General features: G+C 60.4%; 1 protein-coding gene across 2 annotated transcripts; it reads right to left on the bottom strand.

The window, feature by feature from the left end:
* Positions 1–10: 10 nt before the first annotated feature.
* On the bottom strand, positions 11–19,556 carry ARHGEF1 (Rho guanine nucleotide exchange factor 1). Of its 2 annotated transcripts, XM_045531602.1 has the most exons (31): positions 19,398–19,556; positions 15,162–15,204; positions 14,998–15,081; positions 14,387–14,500; positions 11,519–11,617; positions 11,276–11,318; positions 10,808–11,054; positions 10,373–10,402; positions 9,985–10,084; positions 9,728–9,824; positions 9,610–9,645; positions 9,225–9,362; positions 8,106–8,211; positions 7,562–7,573; positions 6,754–6,921; positions 6,318–6,463; positions 4,725–4,871; positions 4,313–4,395; positions 4,009–4,134; positions 3,760–3,874; positions 3,544–3,644; positions 3,252–3,329; positions 2,980–3,055; positions 2,730–2,897; positions 2,121–2,208; positions 1,902–1,988; positions 1,500–1,567; positions 1,304–1,390; positions 777–940; positions 604–704; positions 11–364 (listed from the first exon to the last, which is right to left on the bottom strand). In XM_045531602.1, the coding sequence occupies exons 2-30, from the start codon at positions 15,183–15,185 to the stop codon at positions 621–623; spliced, it is 2,916 nt and encodes a 971-aa protein (XP_045387558.1). In that variant the 5' UTR covers positions 15,186–15,204; positions 19,398–19,556; the 3' UTR covers positions 11–364; positions 604–620. The 2 variants fall into 2 exon arrangements, with proteins under 2 accessions (XP_045387558.1, XP_045387559.1); XM_045531603.1 differs by lacking the exons at positions 6,754–6,921; positions 7,562–7,573 and having other exon boundaries at positions 19,398–19,555.
* Between the last annotated feature and the right edge of the window lie 747 nt (positions 19,557–20,303).

A 20,303-nucleotide genomic window follows, 5' to 3' on the forward strand; every position in this document is an offset into this window, starting at 1 on the left:
CACAGACCTCTCCTTAGATAATATATATTAAAAAATAAACCTCCAATTCAGGGTATAAAAACAGAGCAAAGGCACTTGGGGGCAGGGGATGGAGGGGTGGCCCCCGCAGGCAATACTGAGATGGCCCAGGATCTGGGGGTCGCTGTGGTGCCCACCCTGGAATGAAGCCCTGAGTCCCCCAAGCAGAGGCAGGAGGGAGAAGGCCGAGGCCAATGGGGACACGGTGACCCCAGCTGGGCCCCTCCCAGGTGTGGCCCGGCAGCAGCTCCCTCTCCTCAGGCCTCGGGGTATGAGATGCTGTGGCAGCTGTGTGGGTGGGGGCGGCCCCCACACGTCCTCTCCCCCTCCTCTCCTTTGGAAAGGCCTGGGGCACGGAGAAGACAGGAGGCAGGGAGAGAAGGAGAGAGGGGGAGACAGACAGGGAGAGCGGAGAGAGGGAGGTGGGCAGAGACAGGAAACAGGAGGTGGAACGGGAAGATTTAGAAAAGACAAAGGCAGGGGGAGAGACTGGTGGGCTGGGGCTGTAGGGGGACCGGAGCACCTGAGACGCCCACTGTGGTCCCTCATCTCAGGGTAGCATCCACCCCCAGGTCCCCCACTCACCTGCCTGGACAGGGACCTCAGGTACAGCCAGCATGGGGGACAGGATTCCCCCCGAGCTGAGACAGGAGGGGTCGCAGGCGGCAGAATTCCTCCTCCAGCTCCTGGGGGGGTCACTCGTGAGGGGGGCCCCTTCCTTCCCCAGCCCGCTCAGGGTCCCCCGAGCTGCGCCCCACCTCCAGCTGCTTTATGGTCTCCTCCAGGCCGAGCAGGTTCTCCTGGATCTCCTGGGTCTGCGCTGGGCTCAGGGGGCAACCCCCTGGGACCCCATTCCCATCTCGGGGAGGCCCCGCCCTGCTGTCTTCCCCAGCAGGAAACAGGAGCTGCTTCAGGGACAGCACTGGCAGGGACAGAGGGTGGAGTCAGGGGCACAGGGGTTTGGGCTGGAGGGGAGAGTAGGTCCAGGCAAGACTGAGCACATGGGGTTGGGAGATTCAAAAGGGTGCAGAGGTCTGGCTGGAGTTAGGGTTGGGCCAGGGACACGAAGGCACTGAGGGTGGAGATGCGTCCTGGCAGAGGCTGAATTTAGGGTCAAGGAAGGGTTGGTGGTTGTGGAAGGAAGAGGGACATGGGGCCACCCAAGACGGTGGTGCAGGCTGGGGGGATGGGCTTATTCTTGGCAGCTAGGCATACAGGAATTTTAAGGGGGGAACAGAGGTGGTTTGGGCTGGGGGCCGCCCTGGAGCCGGCAGGGCTGGGCTACCTTTCCGGAGGGCCGTGGCAGCAAGCTGGCCCTCGGGGCCTGGTCTGCAGAAGGGCAGGAGGTCGCTGAGAATTCTCTCAGTCCGGGCTGGGTGGGGGAACAGGGAGGGTGCTCAGGTTCTCTTGGGCTTCCTAAGGACGCCTCTTGTCACCCAGGACACCCGATCCAGCCCCTCCCCCACTGCCCCCAGCCTCACCGTCAGCTGGAGGTATCTCTCGGCCACCGTTGCCATTCTCAGAGCTGCTAAGGAGGAGGTCTCGGGTGCTGGGGGGAGGAAGTGCTGGGTGACCCCACACCCCTGGCCCCGGGGGCAGCAGGGACAGGGAGACAGACAGCTGGAGGTGGGGAGGTGGGGAGATGGGGAGGTCCGGAGACAGAGACAGGGGTTGAGGCCGGGAGACAGAGAGGCCCAGACAATGGAAGACAGAGAGGCCTGGGGATAGGAGACAGACAGGGCCATGGTGGGGCTGACACACTCACACGCACACACGCACGCACATGGAGACGGAACTGGGGCTCAGGTTCTGGGGATGCACAGGGCAGCCAGCCCTGCCTTCCAACACCCGGGAAATCCAGCTCCCTCCCTGGCCCCCCTCACCTGCTGGGGCTGGGGTGGGGCTTGGGGCGGGAGGCAGGGGCAGGGACCTTCAGGGATCCAGCCGTCTCAGTGATGAGGGCACACCAGCTGGGGAGACAGGCCAAGGCCCTGGGCAGTCAGAGCCGCCAGGCCCTGTGCCAGGGCCTCCACCCCGCACCATCTCTGGGAGCCCAAAGGCCTGGGCTTCCCACCCCGCTCAGAACCCAGACTCCCCCTTACTTCTTCCTCTCCGACACAGTCTGTGCCACCAGCTCATATATCTGGGCCTCCTGGTCCCACGTAAAAATGACATAGAAGGCTTTGTGGTCTGCAGGGGGAAGAGGAGACGGGGCTCAGAGCAGGGCCCCTCCTTGAGCACAGGCTGGAGGCTGGGGAAGCCGCCCCAAAGGTGGCACCCTCAGGGGTCCCATGACTCAGTTCACCCCTCACTGTCCTGCTAATAACTATCCAGGGCCCCACATGCCCTCCTGAGCCCTCCCTCTGTCACACCCCTTACGGAATCAGGCCCCAAGTCCCCGGCTGGCTCTGCTACACAAACCCTGCAGCCACCCCCACCACACAGCCACTCCCGGTATCCATGGCCTTGGTGCAACTTCTCAGCAGCGGTTTGCAAAGCCCTCCTCACTGGGCCTCTGTGCAAACGCCTGGGGCAGGTTCCCACCCTGCTCAATAAACGCTCTCAGCCTGGCCCTGCTCACCCCCACTCGGCCACCAGACTGCCCCCTTCTCAACCTCTGCAGTGGCCTCCCCCACCTCAGAATGCGCACTCCCCTCCCCGCCCCACCAGGCAGCTCTGCTCCAATGAGCCCAGACCACCGCTGTGCTCACCGGTGGCCACCTCGCGGGTCATGGCGGAGGTGAGCCGCAGCACGGGCCGCAGCATGGTCTTGCCGTCCGGGGTGGGTGTCAGCGTCCGGCTGTGTGACTTGAGCAGCAGCCGCTCGTCCTGGCGCTGGAGCAGCAGCAGCAGGTCGTCCAGCAGCAGCACGTGGACCTCTGCGGGGCAGGCCAAGGCAGGAGTTCACGTGGTGCCCTCCACGCGGCCCGGCCCCCCGCCCGCTGCCACCCTGGCACTCACCCACAGCCTTGTCCTTCGTCACCCGCCACGTCAGTGGGCCCTCATAGACCAACTTCTTCTTGGTGATGTCCAGGTTCTGGGGGCAGGAGGCAGCAATGGCCCACACAGGTGACAGGAGGGGAGGGAGGGCAGGGTGACCATGGGGTGGGGATCATAGCTGAATCATGCTGGGCACGAGGATAGGCAGGGAGGGCTGGGGGCTGTTTTAGAGACCCCGAGCGGCAGGGCCAGGGTGGGCCGAGGGGAGGGAGGGAAGGGCAGGCAGGGCCCACCTTGAACTCGCTCAGCATGGGGTCGCTGCTTTGCCGCAGGTGGGACAAATCCAGGCGCCGCTGATAATCCCTGAGCCGCTGGAGCAGAGACCTCCGTGTTATAGGGACAAGCCCAGTGCTGGGACTGACCCACAGTGACCCCGCAAGATAAGCTGAGAGCCAAGACCAGTTTCCAAGGGGGACAAGCCGAGGGCCAGGCCTGACCTCTAGTGACCCCGAGAGGGAGTTGCTAAGGGCCAAGTGGAGGCAGGGCCTGCCTCCTGTCCGGGCACAGGGCCATGCCAAGGCTCACCAGCAGGTCCTCCATGTCACGCACGGCTTGGTTGACGTGGTGCAGGATTTCCCGGCAGCACTCGGCTGCTAGCTCCACTTTCTCTCGCTCCGCGGGCTCTTCTGCGGGCAGGGGAGAGACCCGGCTCCGGTGAGCCCCACCCCTGCAGGCTCCCAGTGCGACACCCAAGGACAGTGGAAGGAGAGCTGAGGCCCGCAGGGGCTGGGCGGGCGGTACCTGTGTTCTGCCCGATGCTCTGCAGGAGCAGCGGGTACTTGGTCAGGCGCTGCATCTCCGTGGGGATCATGTCCTTCAGCTGCAGGCGGCGACACCGTGGACGGCTCTCGGCCTCCTGAGGGGAAAATGGTGCTGAGGTGGCCCAGGCCTCAGGCTCACCCCAGGGCAGGGCCACCAGCTCTCTCCTAGGAGTCTAGGTCCCCAGCCCCCTCCTCCCCTGGGACCCCGGAGCCCAGACGGCCACCTCACCTGCACAAAGGCACAGAATCGAGGCTCCTTGCGCTGCTTGGCTTTGAGCTGCTCTAAGGCAAACGACTGGCGGCTGCAGAAGCGAGAGGAGATTTTCTGGAACCAGGAGCCCTCAGCACCATCAAACTACAGAGAGATTCAGGCCAGGGAGGTGTCTCAGGTGGGCTGGGCAAGAACGGGGCCTTGCACGGGGATGGAGGCCTAGAGTAGCAGGACAGGCTTGGGGTCCAGGCCCTTGGACTCGAGGGGACCTCTCAGGACCTGGCCCCTGGCTGGGAGGAGGGGGTGGGCTGGGCACCCTCACCCGGGCCAGCAGCACGTCCCCGATCTCTTCAATGAGGTAGCCACTCTCCTGTCTCCGCTTCATCAGGCAATCGAGGAACAAGGCTGTGGGGGGCAGTGAGGAAAGGGGGTGCTTCATTATGGCCCGGAAGGTGGCATGTAGCACCTGGTTGGGTGTGGTGGAGGTCGGGCTGCAGGTGTGTCTGTGTCTGATCCCTGGGGCTGGTGAGCCTGTCCCCCACCCCAGTGTGCTTAGATGGCAGTCTGCCCCTCCCCGCCGCGTGTCAGCTCTGGGGGTTGGGGTGGTTGTCCCCAGTCCTGGAAGAGGCAGGCACTCAGCTCAGGGGAAGGTGCTGGCTGCGGGTCTACTGCACAGGCCTCGAAGGAGGGAGACAGCGGTGGGGCGCGCAGAGGGGCCTCAGCCCTGCACTCACAATGCACCTCGATGAGCTCGTCCAGGCTGGGGAAAATGTTCTGTAGCTCCCCCAGGAGGAAGAAGCCCCCTTCCACCATGGGCTGGTAGAAGAGGTCATGTAGCACCCGCAGCATGCGCACGTGGGCCGCCTCCGTCACCAGCAGCTCTGTGGGGCCACCAAGGCAGGAAGGATATTGGGGAGCATGCAGACTATGGGGCTGGCCTCAGAGGCAGGTTGGGGGAATTCGGAGGAGGGGCAGAACCCAAGCAGGGGAGGGGCGCTTCCTGGACACTGGTGGGGTTAGGGGAGCTCTCTCTAGGTGGAGTCATTTGACCCCTTAAGCAGCCATTGAGGGTTCCTCAACCCACTGCCTTTCTCTTTTTGCTGTGGCAGCCAGCCAGGGGGACCAATGGTCCCAGTCTGCCTATCATGGGACTTTCAGTGACAAAACTGGGAAACTTCTGTACAAACCAGGATGAGCGGGTAGGTGGCCGCCCTGCCAGCAAGTTTGCAGCTGTGTTCAATATCTAACTGTCCAGCCATTTTCCCAGCCTTCAGTTCTGATGCAACGATTCCCTCTACGCACGGGCTGGCAGCCTCAGATCCAGACAGGGTACGTGCGTGAGTTCCAGGGGCCCAGAAGTCCCCTGAGACTAAACTCACAATTTTGCGTGTTATGCATATTTTTTCGGGGGAGAAAAATTACTATACTGTCCAATGTGGTAGCCACCAGCCACGTACAACTCTTTACGTTTTAATTAATTAAAACAAAATGAAATTTATAATTCAGTCCTCAGTTGTATTCACTGCATTTCAGGTGCTCACCAGCCACGTGTGGCTGGTGGTTACCATGCAGATAAAGCACATTTCCATCATTCCAGAAAGTTCTATGGGATAGCACCGATCATGTTTTTATCCTATCCTTAGAGAGATCTGTGACCCAAAAAAGTAGTCACCTACTGCCCTAAAAATTCTGAATAAATGAGTTATTTTCTATTAAGCAACCTGTAAATAAACATTCAAACAAGCTTCCAAAAGTTTTCTACTTTTGCCACCACTCTGCCCTCATACACAATCACAAAGCACAGAAAAAAAAAACAAAAAAAGAAAAAAAACAAGACAAAAATGATACACCTATCATCTCTCTACCTGGAAGGAAAATTTTTTTCCCCCTCATTGACTAAGATCACACAGGTAACAACAATCCCATTAATGGCTCGTCTGTGCCCAACACTGCACTCAAATCGTGTCGTCTTCGTGACAATCTCTGCAGGTAGCAACTCTTTGTGCCCATGTCACAGAGGCTTATACCAGAAATACAACTTTATACACTGTTTCTGGCTCTTCACACCAGCATTGTCCTGAACTACTACGAGTTCTTGGGAATGTCACTCGTCTGACAGCTGCGTTCATGTCCCATCGAGTGGCTGTTCTATGATTTACGTAACAAATTGTTCTCTGTTGGAACAATCTGAACTTGGAGCAGACTGGAACTGCCTTCAAGTCTTCCCCACGGTAAATAACACCAGGATGAACATCTGTCTGCGCCAGCCTCTGCCAGAGCTGGGCTGTGTCCTTGGCAATCCCGGGGTGGGCGGGGGTGGCACTCACCGCTGATGACCTCCTGCCGCTTCACCTGGCTCTTGGGCAGCCTGTGCAGGGTGTCCGGGGGGACGAGCTCCCGCCAGCCCGGAGGCTCTTCTGGTTCCAGCTCTAATCCTGAGCGTCCCGGCTCCGCCTCATCTCCGGGCTCAGGGCTGTGGACAGAGGCCTTGTTGGGGCCCCACCCTGGGGAGCCTTCGATTCCTTAGTGCTCAACCCCTCTCCACGGCCTCAGCACTTGACGCCCCAGGGTGGCCTGTGCTGCAGACCAGTCCCCAAATCTCTAGAAGCGTTCCACCCCCTCCTCCTCCGAGGCCTGTGACCGCAGGTGGTTCTCAGTGACCTCCACGTCCGATGCCCATTTCTCTGCGCCTCTGGCAACAACCCCCCTCCCCAATTCTCCAGGCTTCCTCAGTGGATGGTGGTGGAGGGGGGAGTGACGTACGTGGCTCGTTGGGCAGGGCCAAGCACAGCTGTGGCGGAGCTGGGGTCCATGTCCACGTCGCTCCTGGAGCGGCCCCCACCCCGGCCCTTAGCCCCGAGGCTGCCCCGGGAAGGCCGGCGGCGGTCACTCACCCGCAGGCTCTCTGAGCGCCCCAGACGCCCTGATAGCCTGGACCCCGAGGCCAAGGACAGAGGCAGGCAGAGGCCGGAACAGAGACAAAGAGGGACCAAGACAAGGACAGAGATGAGGAGAGACCAGGACCAGGACAGGGACAGAGACGGGGGGAGACCAGGACAGGGACAGAGATGGGGAGAGACCCAGACAGGGAGAGACCAGGACAGGGACAGGCGAGACCAAGACAGGGACAGAGACAGGGAGAGACCAGGACAGGGAGACAGGGAGAGACCAGGACAGGGACAAGCGAGACCAAGACAGGGACAGAGACAGGGAGAGACCAGGACAGGGACAGGCAAGACCAGGACAGGGATGGAACATGCAACAGAAGAGAGGGGAGTCAGAAGAGTAGTGTGATTTGAGGGGTGCTGAGGGGTGGCCAGGAGGGACACGTGAAGCTTGGTGGGGAAGGGAACCCAGTGTGGAGCATAGGACCAACCCCCTCCCTTCCCTGCAGCAGGGGGCTGGGGGCAGAGGGAGGATTGCCATACTTAGCTCTTCATCTGGGAGGGTGACGTCCCCACCCAGCCCTCATTGGGGGGTGAAGGGGAGGGGGTGGCCATGGGGAATGGGAAGGGGCTGGAGAAATGGGGGAGGGGCTAGCCCTCCCCCCGCCCAGGGCCCAGGCACCCACCTCTTCCACCTTCTGGGGAGAGAGGGGCACAGGGTCAGAGGTGGACCCAGATGGAACCCAATCCACCTCCCCACACCCACCACAGGGTCCCCAAAGCAGCAGCACGAGGACGGGCAGGGGGCAGAGCCTGCCCCCCAACTGTGAGGGGGACAGGGCCCCCAGGCACAGAGCACAGAGGGTGGGGGACCAAGGGAGGGCGCTGGGGCTGGGAGGCAGGAGCAAGGCTGGGCGCTGGGCTGGGAAGAGAAAGGCAAAGGGGGGAAGAGCGAAAGGCTGGAGAAGTGGAGGGTGGGGAGGAAGCAGAGGGGAGACAACCCAGCAGGAGAGGGGGCGGGAGGGAAAGGAGGAAAGGGTGGGAGAGGGAGAGGGAGGGAAGGAGGGAGGGAGAAAAAAGGGAGGAAGAAGGAGAGAGATGAGAAAAGAAAGGGGCAAAAGAAAGGAAAAGGAGGGACAGCAGGAGTGCAGGAAGACCAGGAAGAGCAGGAGAGAAGTGCTGAGCAGACCCCCCACCGCCCGGCCCTGCCTCCCGCCCTGGCCTGGGTACCTCTCTGTCTCGGCCCCCTCCTCAGTGCTCTCTGGGGGCGCTGGAGGATCCAGGCTGGTCGGGCCCTGTAGGGGTGGCTCCCCCAGCTCCAGGGGGCTGTCAGCACCTGTGGGGTGGAAGGAGAGAGTGAGGCTGGCTGGGGGGGGGCCCTGACGGTGACGAGACCCACACTCTGGGGGCTTGAGTTTCTTCCACCTTGGAATGGGGGTCAGTAGCTACCCTGTCCCTGGCAGACACCTAGCAGCTACCCTGTAAGTCTTCAGGGGACAGATAGATGTTAAGACCTCCAAGCACACGGCGGTAGGCAGCTGGGGGCCAGGTGGGTGAAGATGCCGCAGCACTGGGGTGCTCCCTGTGCATGCCCACCCAACCAGACTGCAGCCACCCAGAGACCGAGGCCGGGCCGGACGCTGCGATGCCTCCACATCCAGTCACCTCCCCGGCCCCCAGCTGGGCCTTGTGGGAAAAATAGATCTACCCCATTTAGAGATGAGGAAATTGAGGCTCAGATACAACACAAGGAAGCAGCGGGATTGCACCCAGGCCTGGCCAAGCCACTGTCTGAGCGCCAAGGGGCCGGCGGGCTCACTATCTAAGGGGACATGGAAATGCAGCTAGGAGGGCAACTGGCCTTGTGCTCAGAGAGGGTTCTGGGACCTGAGGCCGAGGGGGTTGAGGGGAAACAAAGTCCAGAGGTGGAGACATGGCACCAGAAGAGGGCGGGGCCAGGCAGGACCAGGGTGGGAAGGGCACCCCAACGGAAGGGTGAGGTTACTAGTAGCACTAGTGACCAGGAGCAGGGAGGAGCAGATGCCCAGAGCCAAGGGGACGCTTTTTTTTTTTTTTTTTTTTGAGACAGAGTCTCACTCTGTTGCCCGGGCTAGAGTGAGTGCCGTGGTGTCAGCCTCGCTCACGGCAACCTCAAACTCCTGAGCTCAAGTGATCCTCCCACCTTGGCCTTCCAGAGTGTTAGGATTACAGGCATGAGCCATTGCACCTGGCAGAAGGGGACGCCTTGCAGGGAAAGGCTTCTGTTCCAGGGGGCGCCACCGGGGGCTGGCCCCACTCCTGCCCTGTGGTCCTAAGGACCTCACAGAGCCCAGACCCAGATACTGTCACCTGGTTCCCGGTCTGGGTTGTCCCCGGACAGAGGGTGCAGAGAGATTCCAGCAGTGTCCTGCCCAGGAGCCCCCAGATTCCGGTCCCGAGAGGGCATGCCCAGGCCTCCTTTCCGCTCTGTAAGTGCTGGCTTCTCACCTGGGGAGACAGCAAGTGAGAAGGAAGGAAATGAGAGAACAGTGACTCTAACCCACAGCCACCAGGGAGACCTAAGATGCTATGAACCAACCCCCTCCTCCCCATCACCAGCATACCCCTCCTCCTCCCTGGGACCCAGGGGTCCGGGCCCCCAACACCCACTCCCTCGGACCCAGGGGTCCAGGCCCCCAGGCCCTCCTCCTCCCTCAGGCCCCCAGTATGGAAGCTCTGACTACAAGTCCTTTACCATCAACCTCGCCTTTGAGGTGTCGAAAATCTGGAGCTGCAACAAGAGGGAGAGTCAGTGAGGCGGGTGCAGCCTGGGTACGACAGACAGGGCAGGGCAGAGGCCAGGGCCATCTTACCCTGGGGCTCTCCCCGGTTCCAGCGGGCGGCATCCAGGATGCTGCTCAGTCCTTTCTTGGTCTTGGGAGGCTCGTCTGAGCGCCGGTTCCCCATTACCTGCAGGAGGATGAGGGGCGAGAGGGAGCTGAGCATTCCTGAAACACCAGCAGAGCCGAACTTGACCCGAGATGTCCAGAGCCATGACACCTGCTGTCCTGGGGGGGGAAGGGCGGCCTCTGCAGAGGAAAGGGCCAGGTTTGGGCACTGAGGGAAGCACCTTTTTCCGGAAGAAGTTCCTCCCCGACTTCTTGTCCCCACTCTTGGTCCGTACCCCAAGGTGGCGCATGTATAGGCCGATGGCGTTGACCACAGCGGCACTGTGGGGAGGGACGGTGAGGGCCCGACAGACACACAGACTCTAACACACGCTGCCCCTAGAGGCAGACACCCCGCCTTCCCTTCCCAGCCCCACAACTATTTCCTGCCAGTGTCTGAGGAAAGAGGGTTTAAGAGGACAGGGCCAGGCATGTTGCTCAATGCCCAGGTTCCAGGAGTCTGGGCCCCAGCCCCTTCCCGCTCAGACCAGGGGGTCCGGCCCCCAGCGCCCCCTCCCTCAGACCCAGGAGCCAACACGCCTCTCCCCGCCGTCCTCCCTGCTCTATCACCTCTTTTCTTCATCGGTAGAGATGGTAGGTCTGTAGGGAGAAGAAAGATATTGGTGACAAACTCGCTAAGCCTGAGGTCCTTATCCACCCGGTCTGCAGGTGGCCTTCCCCTGGGATGGGCAGGGAGAGAGAGGTGGGGGTGGGCAGGGGAGGGGGGAACTGCCAAAGCGACCAGGACCATCACAAGTGGGAAGAGGACCTCTGGTCTGGGAGGCTGAGACTAAGTGCCAGACCACAGACAAGACCCGGAAACTGCAAGGGAACCCCAAAGCTGGGAAGACCCGGAAACTGCAAAGATGAGTTGAAATGCCAGGACTAAGTGAAGAACCCGCCCCAGATGCTGAGAAATGGACATTGAGGCTGAAGAGGGAGCTCACACACTGGGGATGGGACATGCCAGAGACAGCGGGGGTGCCCCAGGGCCGGCCCACTCACTGCATCTCCTCCAGATGGGTCAGCAGCCGCTCGGCCACGTGCCGCTCCCGAGCTTCGTAGCTGGTTCGGTCCCGCCCAACCCAGGCCTCCAGCTGGGCCAGCTCCTGCTCCCAGGGCGTCATGCCCATGAGCCGCTTGGAGCGGAAGTCGTCCAGCTGCCGGCCCACGGCTGCCTGCTGGCTCTGCACCACCTCCTGTACAAACCGCCGCTGCACATCCTCGGAGATGAGGTCTGGCCGGGTGCGGTCTGCAGGGACACACTCGGGCTGAGGACCGGCTCCCTAGTCACTTGGACCAAGGTTCCTGCCTGTCCTTGGACTCCAAAGGCCATGCTTGCTCGGGCTGCCACCACCAAGAAGGAATGAATGAGTCTGGGCTACTCTACCCAGAGCACTGGAGTGTGGCCTCCCTCCCAGGGGCCCCTATAGAGACCTCTCCCTCACCCTAGGCCCCTCTTCCCCTTCTTACCAAGCTCAAAGGCCACGTGGGGAGGGACAGACACCCGCAGAATCTGCCCAGGAAAGAGACTGCAGTGAGGGGAGGGCTGGGAGAGGTGGGGTGCAGCCCAGGGGGCCCAGTGGGGAAGGCCCGGCTGGCAATCGCCCTGGCCACCCTTCATGCGGCCCTTGGCTGGGCGGAGGCTGGGGTTGCACACTGGCTCTCAGGGCTGGGCAGGGTGTGGGGAACTGGGGCCACGTAAAGGTCTCTCACTGCGGTCTTGTCCAGGAAGCTGTGGTAGAAGTCAACGAAGGCCTTCTTGATCTCCTTGGGGCCCAGGGAGCCCAGCATGTCTGCGTGCAGGCAGCAGAGCTGGGGGAGACAGCGGCGTGACTCTCCCGCCTCCCTCCCCTCCCAAGCCACGCTCTCCCTTTGAAAAGCCTAAAGAGCTTCCCAGCCTCCTGGGCACCCCAGGGCTGTGGGAATCTCTCTGCACCCTCTGTCCGGGGACAACCCAGACCGGGAACCAGGTGACAGTATCTGGGTCCGGGCTCTGTGAGGTCCTTAGGACCACAGGACAGGAGTGGGGCCAGCCCCCTGGTGGCGCCCCCTGGAACAGAAACCTTTCCCTGCAAGGGCTCCCCTTCGGCCCGGTGCAATGGCTCATGCCTGTAATCCTAGCACTCTGGGAGGCCAAGGCGGGAGGATCACTTGAGCCCAGGAGTTTGAGGTTGCTGTGAGCTAGGCTGACGCCACGGCACTCTAGCCCAGGCAACAGAGTGAGACTCTGTCTCAAAAAAAAAACAAAAAAGACATCCCCTTTGGTCTGGGCATCTGCTCCTCCCTGCTCCTGGTCACTAGTGCTACTAGTAACCTCACCCTTCCGTTGGGGTGCCCTTCCCACCCTGGTCCTGCCTGGCCCCACCCTCTCCTGGTGCCATGTCTCCACCTCTGGACTTTGTTTCCCCTCAACCCCCTCAGCCTCAGGTCCCAGAACCCTCTCTGGGAAGCGCTCCCAGATCTCCACGCCAGCCCCCGCCCCCACCTCCCCTGCAGCCTCCCTGGGAACACCTTGAGCATTTTCTGATTTTTCTATCCTGTGATATGGTTCTTTGCGATTCTCCTCCCTATGATGACAATAACTATCACTACCAGCTACACGGAGTGCTGATGAGAAATATGCTGTTCAACCACAGGGACCATCCTTGTCTCTGTTTTGCTCATGAGAAAACAGAGCTCAAGCAGCCTGTGTCCACTCCACCCCACTCCCTAGAAATACTGTGAGCATCCAGAGGGTTTTTGTGTGTGGGGTACGTTGATTCATCCGCATCCAGACAGGGCCCAGTGCACAGTGAGGGCGTGGCAAATAGTCAGGTGCGCAAGTGGGGCTCGCTCATTCCTCAAACATTTCCCGAGGCTGCCCGAGAGCCAGGCCTGTGCTGGGGGATGCTGGTGATGCAGTGGGGACTTCAACCTGTCCTGGCTCCTGGGGGCTCTCAGCTGGTAAGTGACATGGTCTTAGTGTGCCAGGGACTCACTCCAATGGGGGTGGGACTCTTTCTCCACTTTAAGCAGTTAGAATACATCTATGTCGGCTCTCCCCGCCCCCAAAATAGCAAGCCCAGCAGGAAGCAGCCCTGGGGCCACAGCTGTCTCTGGACTGCTCCCCTCAGCTGAGGAGGTGAGGGAGCAGCACAGCATGAGAATAAATCTCAACATGCTGGAGGCTGTCGGGGTCACCTTAGGCAAGCCCTGACCCTCCCTCGGCCTCAGTTTACACATCTGTAAAAGATCACGGCAGTCAGCACCATCCCTGAGCTGAGGTCCAGGATCTGGAGTTCTCCTGTTCTAGAAACCCCAAGGCTCAAGTGGGGGACCCCTTGCCCAGAGGGCGGGAGCCTCCATGCCCCAGGGGAGAGAATGCAGACAGGGAAGATACTGGCAATAACCCATTTTCTCTTTTTTTTTTGCTACAGTGTCTTGCTCTGTTGCCCAGGCGGGAGTACAGTGGTATCGTCCTAGTTTACTGCAACCTCCAACTCCTAGTTTCAAGAGATCCTCCTACCTCAGCCTCCCGAGTAGCTGGGACTACAGGCATGTGCCACCATGCCCAGCTAATTTTTTGTAGAGGCAGAATCTTACTGTGTTGCTCAGGCTGGTTGGGAACTCCTGGCCTCAAGCGATCCTCCTGCTTCAGCCTCCCAAAGTGCTAGGATTACAGGCGTGAGCCACCGCACCTGGTTAATTTCTCCATTTCCTACCAGGTTCTGAAGCTTTGGTGTCAGGATAACCAGCCTCCTGCCTCATGGATAATGTGCCCTTGTTGCTGCACCCCCAGGAGGTCTCCTAGTTTTCTGGAGGGATCTGCTGTGCGTTTCCGTATAGCACAATGCTCTGGGCTGTCTCCCACTCCTGTCCTGTGCTGGGCTGCACTGGGGTCTTCTTGGGACGAGACCATTGTCTACACACCCAGTGCCAGCACTTTGGCTTCTACCTTCCTAAATCACCTGCAGGGTTTTCTAGACTCTGCAGGTGTTTCTGGACAGCACAGCTGGGCATTCACACCTCCCAGGTGTCACCTGCCTCATCCAGGAGGTTTCTGGGTCGACAGTTATATCCTGTCTGCCTCGTGGGCTGCTCGTGGGGCTTTCCTTGTTTCTGGAACAGGGCCTGCTGTGTCGCCTAGACTGGGACGGCTGACAGCTCTCTCCCAAGCACCAACCCTGAATGACTTAACTGGTGGCACCGCCCGAGAAGGCCTCGCAGAGAAGGGTGTGATCCCCTGGAGTCCATAGAAGGGCACTGTCATTGAAGGGTGGCACTGCCACAGGCACAGAATAGGGGTGGGATGAGGATGTGGTTTCTGCCAGGCCGCTGGAGTCTCTGGTGCTCTCTGCACGACCCTGCCACGTGAACTCTCCTGGCCAGCACGGGGAGCTCACTGAGACTTACATGGGACACCTTCAACCTTATCCAGATCCCACGGCATGCCCTCGGGCTCTCGACTATGGTGCTATTTCTGGATCTGGTGCTGTGCAGTCTGGATTTGGGTCCCAGACCCTCCCAGCTCATCTTCATGGGCCTAGATGACTGACCCGTCCCAGCCTCACCCTCCCTATGCCTCCCCAGCCCCGCCCTCACCAGGGGTCCCGGCTCGAACTGCAGGGCCACGTGCTGCAGGAGGGCCATGAGGTGGGCCGGGCGCCGCTTCACCTGCTCCAGGCTCTGGAACTGGCTGTTTTGCTCCTCTGAGTGCTGGGGGTGGAAATGGGGAGGGATGGGGGTGTGTGAGTACAATGGGGAGAAGAGGAGGGGCCTTGGGCTTGATCCTACCCGGTCCCTGGCACTTCCCGATGGATCCAAGCTGGGAAGATGCTGGGAAGTGCGGGGTGGTGATGGCATCTATGCCGCAAGGGTGACAGCAAGGACAGGAGGTCAGGGGGGATGGATGAGATTCAATGTTGTACTGGTGGCTGATGAGGACAGAACTTAGGAGGGAAGGAACAGGACCCATGCTAAGGTGGGGGAGAAGGGAGCAGGGATCAAAATTGGGGTTAAGGGTGGGAGTCGACGCTGCAGTGGGGGCCCTGAGGGTGGGGTCAGTGAGATGAGGAAGGAGATGCCGAGAAGGTGAGAGAAAGAGAGACGGGCTGTGGGAGGCGGCCTCTGAGGAGGGAGGACTGGACTGCGGTGGGAGGGGACACGGGATGGGACGCTGACAGAAGCTTTTCCACACCCCATCTCCTGCTCACCGTCTCCAGCTCGTTCTCAAAATCCTCATCCTCAGCCCCGATGATGCTGACGGGCACCAGGCCAGGCCGGGGGGGCCCTGGGGCCTGTGGAAGGGGAGGGGGCTTCAGTCCACAGGCCCCCCCCCACAGCCCCAACGCTCTCGCCCCTGGCTCTCCCCACTCACCACCCCTCGGGCGACGTCTTCCATCTCCCTGGGCTCCGCAGGGCTGTGGGAAGAGGAGGGGCCGCGGTTAGGGGTGGGAGGAGCAGGCAGGGGCGGTTACTCACAGATTCCTGGCCCAGGTGTGAAGGTGAGTAAACAGCCTCCCCCCATCCCGGCCTCCACAGCTCAATGGGGCCTCTGTGTGGCGACAAAGAGCCCTTCAGAGTCCAGCCAGCCAGGGCGGGGAGCCCATGGATGGAGCCTGGAGGGCGGGAGCTGGAGGCTAAGGATCCTGGGTCCCTGGGAGGGCTGTCTGAGAGCCTGCAATTTGGGGTGCCTGATGGAGGAGGGGGCTGGGGGCCCGTACTCCTGGGTCGGAGGGACCTGGGGCCGGGGGCTGGCTCCTGATGGGGCAGGGCCCGGAGGCAAGAGGAGTTGGGAAAGCTAAAGGGGAGGTGGAAGGAGAGAACCGGGGTGTGGGGGGCTCTCCTCTGATCTGTGATAGGCCCGGGGCAGGATGCTGCCTCTGAACCCACCCGCCCCACTTCCTGTGACAGGAAGTCACGATGGCAAACCCCCAATCCCCGATTCTCTCCACCTTAAGAAAACAAAGCTCTGAGCCCTCCTCCCTCTGGGACCAGGAGTCCCCAAACCCAGAAGTTCTTCCTTCCCTCAGGGGCCTCCTATCTTTCCCGGCTTCCAGTCCCAGCAAACGAGGGAGGGGTCCTCAGGCAGCCCAAGCCCAGGTGTGTCTGTCTCCCTCCACCCTCTGTCCGTCTTGCCTTCCCTCCTTTCCCCAGCCGGCTCTCCCTGGCTGGCTCTGCTCAAAACTGCCTCATGTCTCTGCCTCTCTTCTCCCAGTTTCCTCATTTTTCTCCTTCCCTTCCTCCAGGTTTGTCTCACTTTTCCCTCCGACTCTGCCTCCCTCCCTGCTTCTCTCCCCCCCATCTCTGCCCCTCTGTCTTCCCACATCTGGCTTCTGCAGCCACCATCCTCACACCTCCTCCCGGTCTCATGTGCTGTCTCTCATCTCTCTCCATCCCCTTCTCTCCCCCATGTCTTGCTGCCTCTCCTCGAGTCTTCACTTCTCCCTGAGTCTTTCCACTGACATCTTCTGTGTCCTTAATTAGTCTGACTAATGCCATGGAGCCCGTGTCAGGCGGGAAGGAGCTGTGGAAACACGGGTGTGGTGGACCGTGGGGGGACTCCCCACAGCCCGAAGCTATTTATAACCATAGCTGCCTGAGACCCACCCTTCTCCCTCTTCCATGGGCCTCCTCCCTAGCTTCCCAGTAAATGGTCACTATGATTTTGACTGTGATTATTAAACAGTGATGCTTTCTGGAGTGTCCAAATGCCAGATCCTATGGGTCCACCCAAGCAGGCATCATTTTTATTCTTTTCCATAAAGTATATTTGTCTAACATCCAAGCTTAGAATTCAAGATTTGAGCATTGTTAAACATTTGCATCAATAAATTTGCAAACCAAGGCAGAACAATAGTAGTAATTTATTACAAGAGCTAAACTCACGTAACACGCACAGGGTGCTAGGCATTGCTCTAAGTGTTCTCATGTATCAACTCAATAAACACTCCCAACCACAAGCACCCCAACTTGTTCTTATTCCCATTAGAGATGGGGAACCTTCACCACACCACCAGGTGCAATTTCTGAGCTGGAAAACATGGCCATGGACCTGGATGGTCCATACTCATCCCATGCAGGGGTGGAAAGGTTTGACTGAGGCAAGGAGATTCCAAAAGGGTAAAGGAGGGGATTGCACATTATCTGAGCAAATGCTTGATGCCAGGCCCCAACCTGTGCACTTGACAAGTATCTCCTTATTCCTCAGCACAACATTATGAAATAACAGTTAACACTTAAGGTACACTTAGTATGTGCCAGACACAGCGTTACTGCTTTTCAGGTATTAACTCGTTTAATCCTCTCAATGATCCCAAGATTATTCTTATCCTCATGTTACAGAAGAGGAAACTGAGGTACAGCTCATAAGGGACAGAGCCAAAATTCAGACATAGGCAATGTTGCCTGAATTTATGTATTTAACACAGACTGCATTGCTTCAGGGAATGGGGACGCCCCTCACCCCACCTTTTGGAAATTAAAATCTGACCCAAAGCTCTGAGACACATCAAGTCTCCTTATGGTGTTATGGTGCCAGGAAAAGTCAGGAGTATGTGGTCACTATGGCCTGGGCAGGAATGCAGGCTGGACTCGGCTGCTCTACAGAGACTGGGGCTCAGAGAGGATGGGGACGGGGAGTGTTGGCTGTTTAGGAGATGATGGGGTGAGGAGGTCCCACAAAGGCTGAGGAATTACAAGTGAAGCTGTCAGAGGGTAGACGATCTATAGCCAATTAATAAGGCCTGGGGTCTAGCAGAGGGAGCACTGTGTGAATGGGGCTCTTGGGGGGGGGTGGTTAGGGCAGGTTCAGAAGGTCCACAGGGGTGGGGGTTGTAAGCTGGCACACATAGGGGACTACATGGGCACCTGGGTTCTATGCAGGGCTCAGGGTCTATAAGATACTGAGTGGATGGCCCACGGCCTCCAAGAACCTCTGAAAACATTAACCTTAAAGGAGCCCTTGGAACGTGTAAGGCCCCAGATTCTACTTGACACGCGGTGGTTCTAAAGGATCTGGGGATCATACGGGATCATGATTCTACAAGGAAAGAAGCCGGTCATGGGACCTCTGGAGAGGTAAAAGCGGTGCAGTGGTGTGCAGTGGGTCCCAAGACCCAGGGTCTATAGGGCCCTGGACTCTGGGGGATGCTCTTATTTATCTATGACGACCCCACGTGTATAAGAAGTTGGGTCTCCAATGGGAGGGCGGCTAGCAGGAGCCTGGAGGGCCTGTAACATCTCGTAATCTATAAGAAACCTGGCGGGTCTACACGAGTCCCAAATCTTACATAGACATGGCAGGTTTACACGGCCCTAAATCCTGCAGGGAACGTGGCAATATGCGTAGCAGGGGATGTCGGGGAGGACGCGCACCTAGGGTCTGACGCCCGCCAGGGGCCGCGTCCCTCACCTGCTCCAGGTGGGAAGAGAAGCCACTGCAGCCGCCGGAACCAAAGCCTCCGCGCGCCGGCTCCAGGCTCCCCCCACCCCCGCCGCCGAGTCGCTCTAGCCGCCCCAGAGTGCCCCTTGGCGCTCAGCTCCACTCCTCCTGCCAGCCGCTCTAGCCCGACTTCTGCCCGGCTCCTGCCCCGGCGACTCTACTCCTCCCGCCAGCCGCTCTAGCTCTCCACTGCGCCACGCTGGCCAGATAGGGCTGCTCTGGCCTGTCTTGGAGGGCCGGCGTTTCCGTATCTCGACTGCCCCCGTCACTCTGCGGGCCCCGCCCCCTGCCCAGAAGTGCGGGTTGTTCCAACACCTGGCCGGAGCTCAATCAGAGACCCGAGCCGCCCGGCGCTAAGCACCCGAACCTCGGACTGGGGCTCCCCTGCTCTATATGCCTCCCCAAATCGGAAACCAGCTGAATTTCTAATGCTCGTACATCAATTCCCTCCGCGCCCCCACTACCCGTTCCGCAGGAGCTGGAATGCAAAAATCTTGGATTTGGGCATACCTTTCCCTCTGACAAGCAGTGTAACCTGCAAAAAGTAATGACTTCTTTTCAGGCCTCAGTCTCCCCATCTGTACAATGGGGGAAGGTCTCCAGCTCTCTCCCCTACACTCATTTCCCAGAGTATAATCAATGGCTCAGAAAAGAGCTTTCCGAAAGCGCGTTCAAACGTGCTCTGCAACTTTCAGCTTCACATTGGCCCATGGGCGTTGTTATTATTGTCCTTTTTGTTTTTAGGTGGCGCTAAAGCATGCGGGGTTGGAGGATGGCTCTTAGCGGAAAACGTCAGATAGTTCAAATCCCAACTCCACACAGTCTCACGCTGTGTGTTCCCTGGGACAAGTCGGTTCCGCTCCCTGGGCCTCGGTTTTCCCACCCGTACAATGGGAGCGATCACCTGTCCTCCACCGAGCAGTTGGGAGGCCTGGACCCCGGCCTCGCACCGCTCATCCCCCCCCTGCTGGGCGCTCGGCAAATGTTAGTTCTCCCCTCTTTGCCCCCTTTGACAGATGGGAAAACTGAGACCCCGGAAGGGGCGGCCGCCGGCTCCGTGGGCCCCAAGAGGCCCCTCCACGGCCGGCAGCGCCCAGGCCCCTCCCTCCTCCGCCCCACTTCCCCCAGCGGCGAAGGGGAGGAGGCCGGGCGGGGCCGGGGCCGGTGTACCTGGTGTCCGCGCGGGGAGGTGACCGGCGGGGCGCCCGAGGTCGAGCTCGGCGATCCCGGGCCCTGAGTCCCGGCTCCCGCTTCCTGGCTCTGGCGGGGCAGGAAGTTGGGGCGTTTTTCCGGAGGCCCCTGCCCCGCCGCCCCTCCTCGCTTCCTGCCCGCGCCCCGCGCCCGCCCGGCACCTCCGCTTCCTTCCCCTTCTCGCCGCCCGCCGGGCCCTCCCTTCCGCGCCCCGCCCGGCCCCGCGGCTCCGGCTCCGGCCGCGCCCCGCCCCCGCCCGGCCGCTCCCTCCCGGCCGTCGGGCCGTCCGCTGCGCGGGCTCGGGGCTCTGATCTCCCGGCCGCGCGGGCCCGGGGCGAGTCCTGCGCCCCCGTCCGCCCAGCCTGAGCGGCAGCCTCCCTGCATTCCGTCCCTGCCCCTGTGGTTCTCTCGGTCTTCCTCTCCTCCTTCGCTCCTCTGGGTGTGTTTCCGTCTGTGTCCTTCTGTCTGGCTCCCCGTCTCCGTCGGGGTCTCTCCCGCCTTGGCCTCCGCTTCTCCCCGCTGTCCCTCCTGTCCTTCATTTTCTCCCTCACAGCCTCCTCCCCTCTGAGCCTCCGTCTCTGTCGTTTGCCCCACTGTCGCTTTCCCTCAGGGCCTCGGAGTCAGCCTCTCCGTGTCCGTTCTCAGCGGCCCCTCTTCCTGGTCTCTCTCTTCCTCGCCTCTGTCTCGGCCCCTCTCTCCGTGCCTCTCTGTCTGGAGCTCTGTCTCTCTGATTCCCTGCGTCTCCTAACTGTCCCCGTGCCTCAGTGTCTGTCCTCTCCCTCTCTCAGGAACCGTGTGTGTCAGTGCTTCTCTGTCATTGCCCCTGGGTCTCCCCATCGTCCCCAAGTTAGGGCCACAAACTCTGCAATACCCCTCTATCAGTCT

This window comes from Lemur catta, chromosome 19 (assembly GCF_020740605.2).
Source record: "Lemur catta isolate mLemCat1 chromosome 19, mLemCat1.pri, whole genome shotgun sequence".
Classification (NCBI taxonomy): Eukaryota; Metazoa; Chordata; class Mammalia; order Primates; family Lemuridae; genus Lemur; species Lemur catta.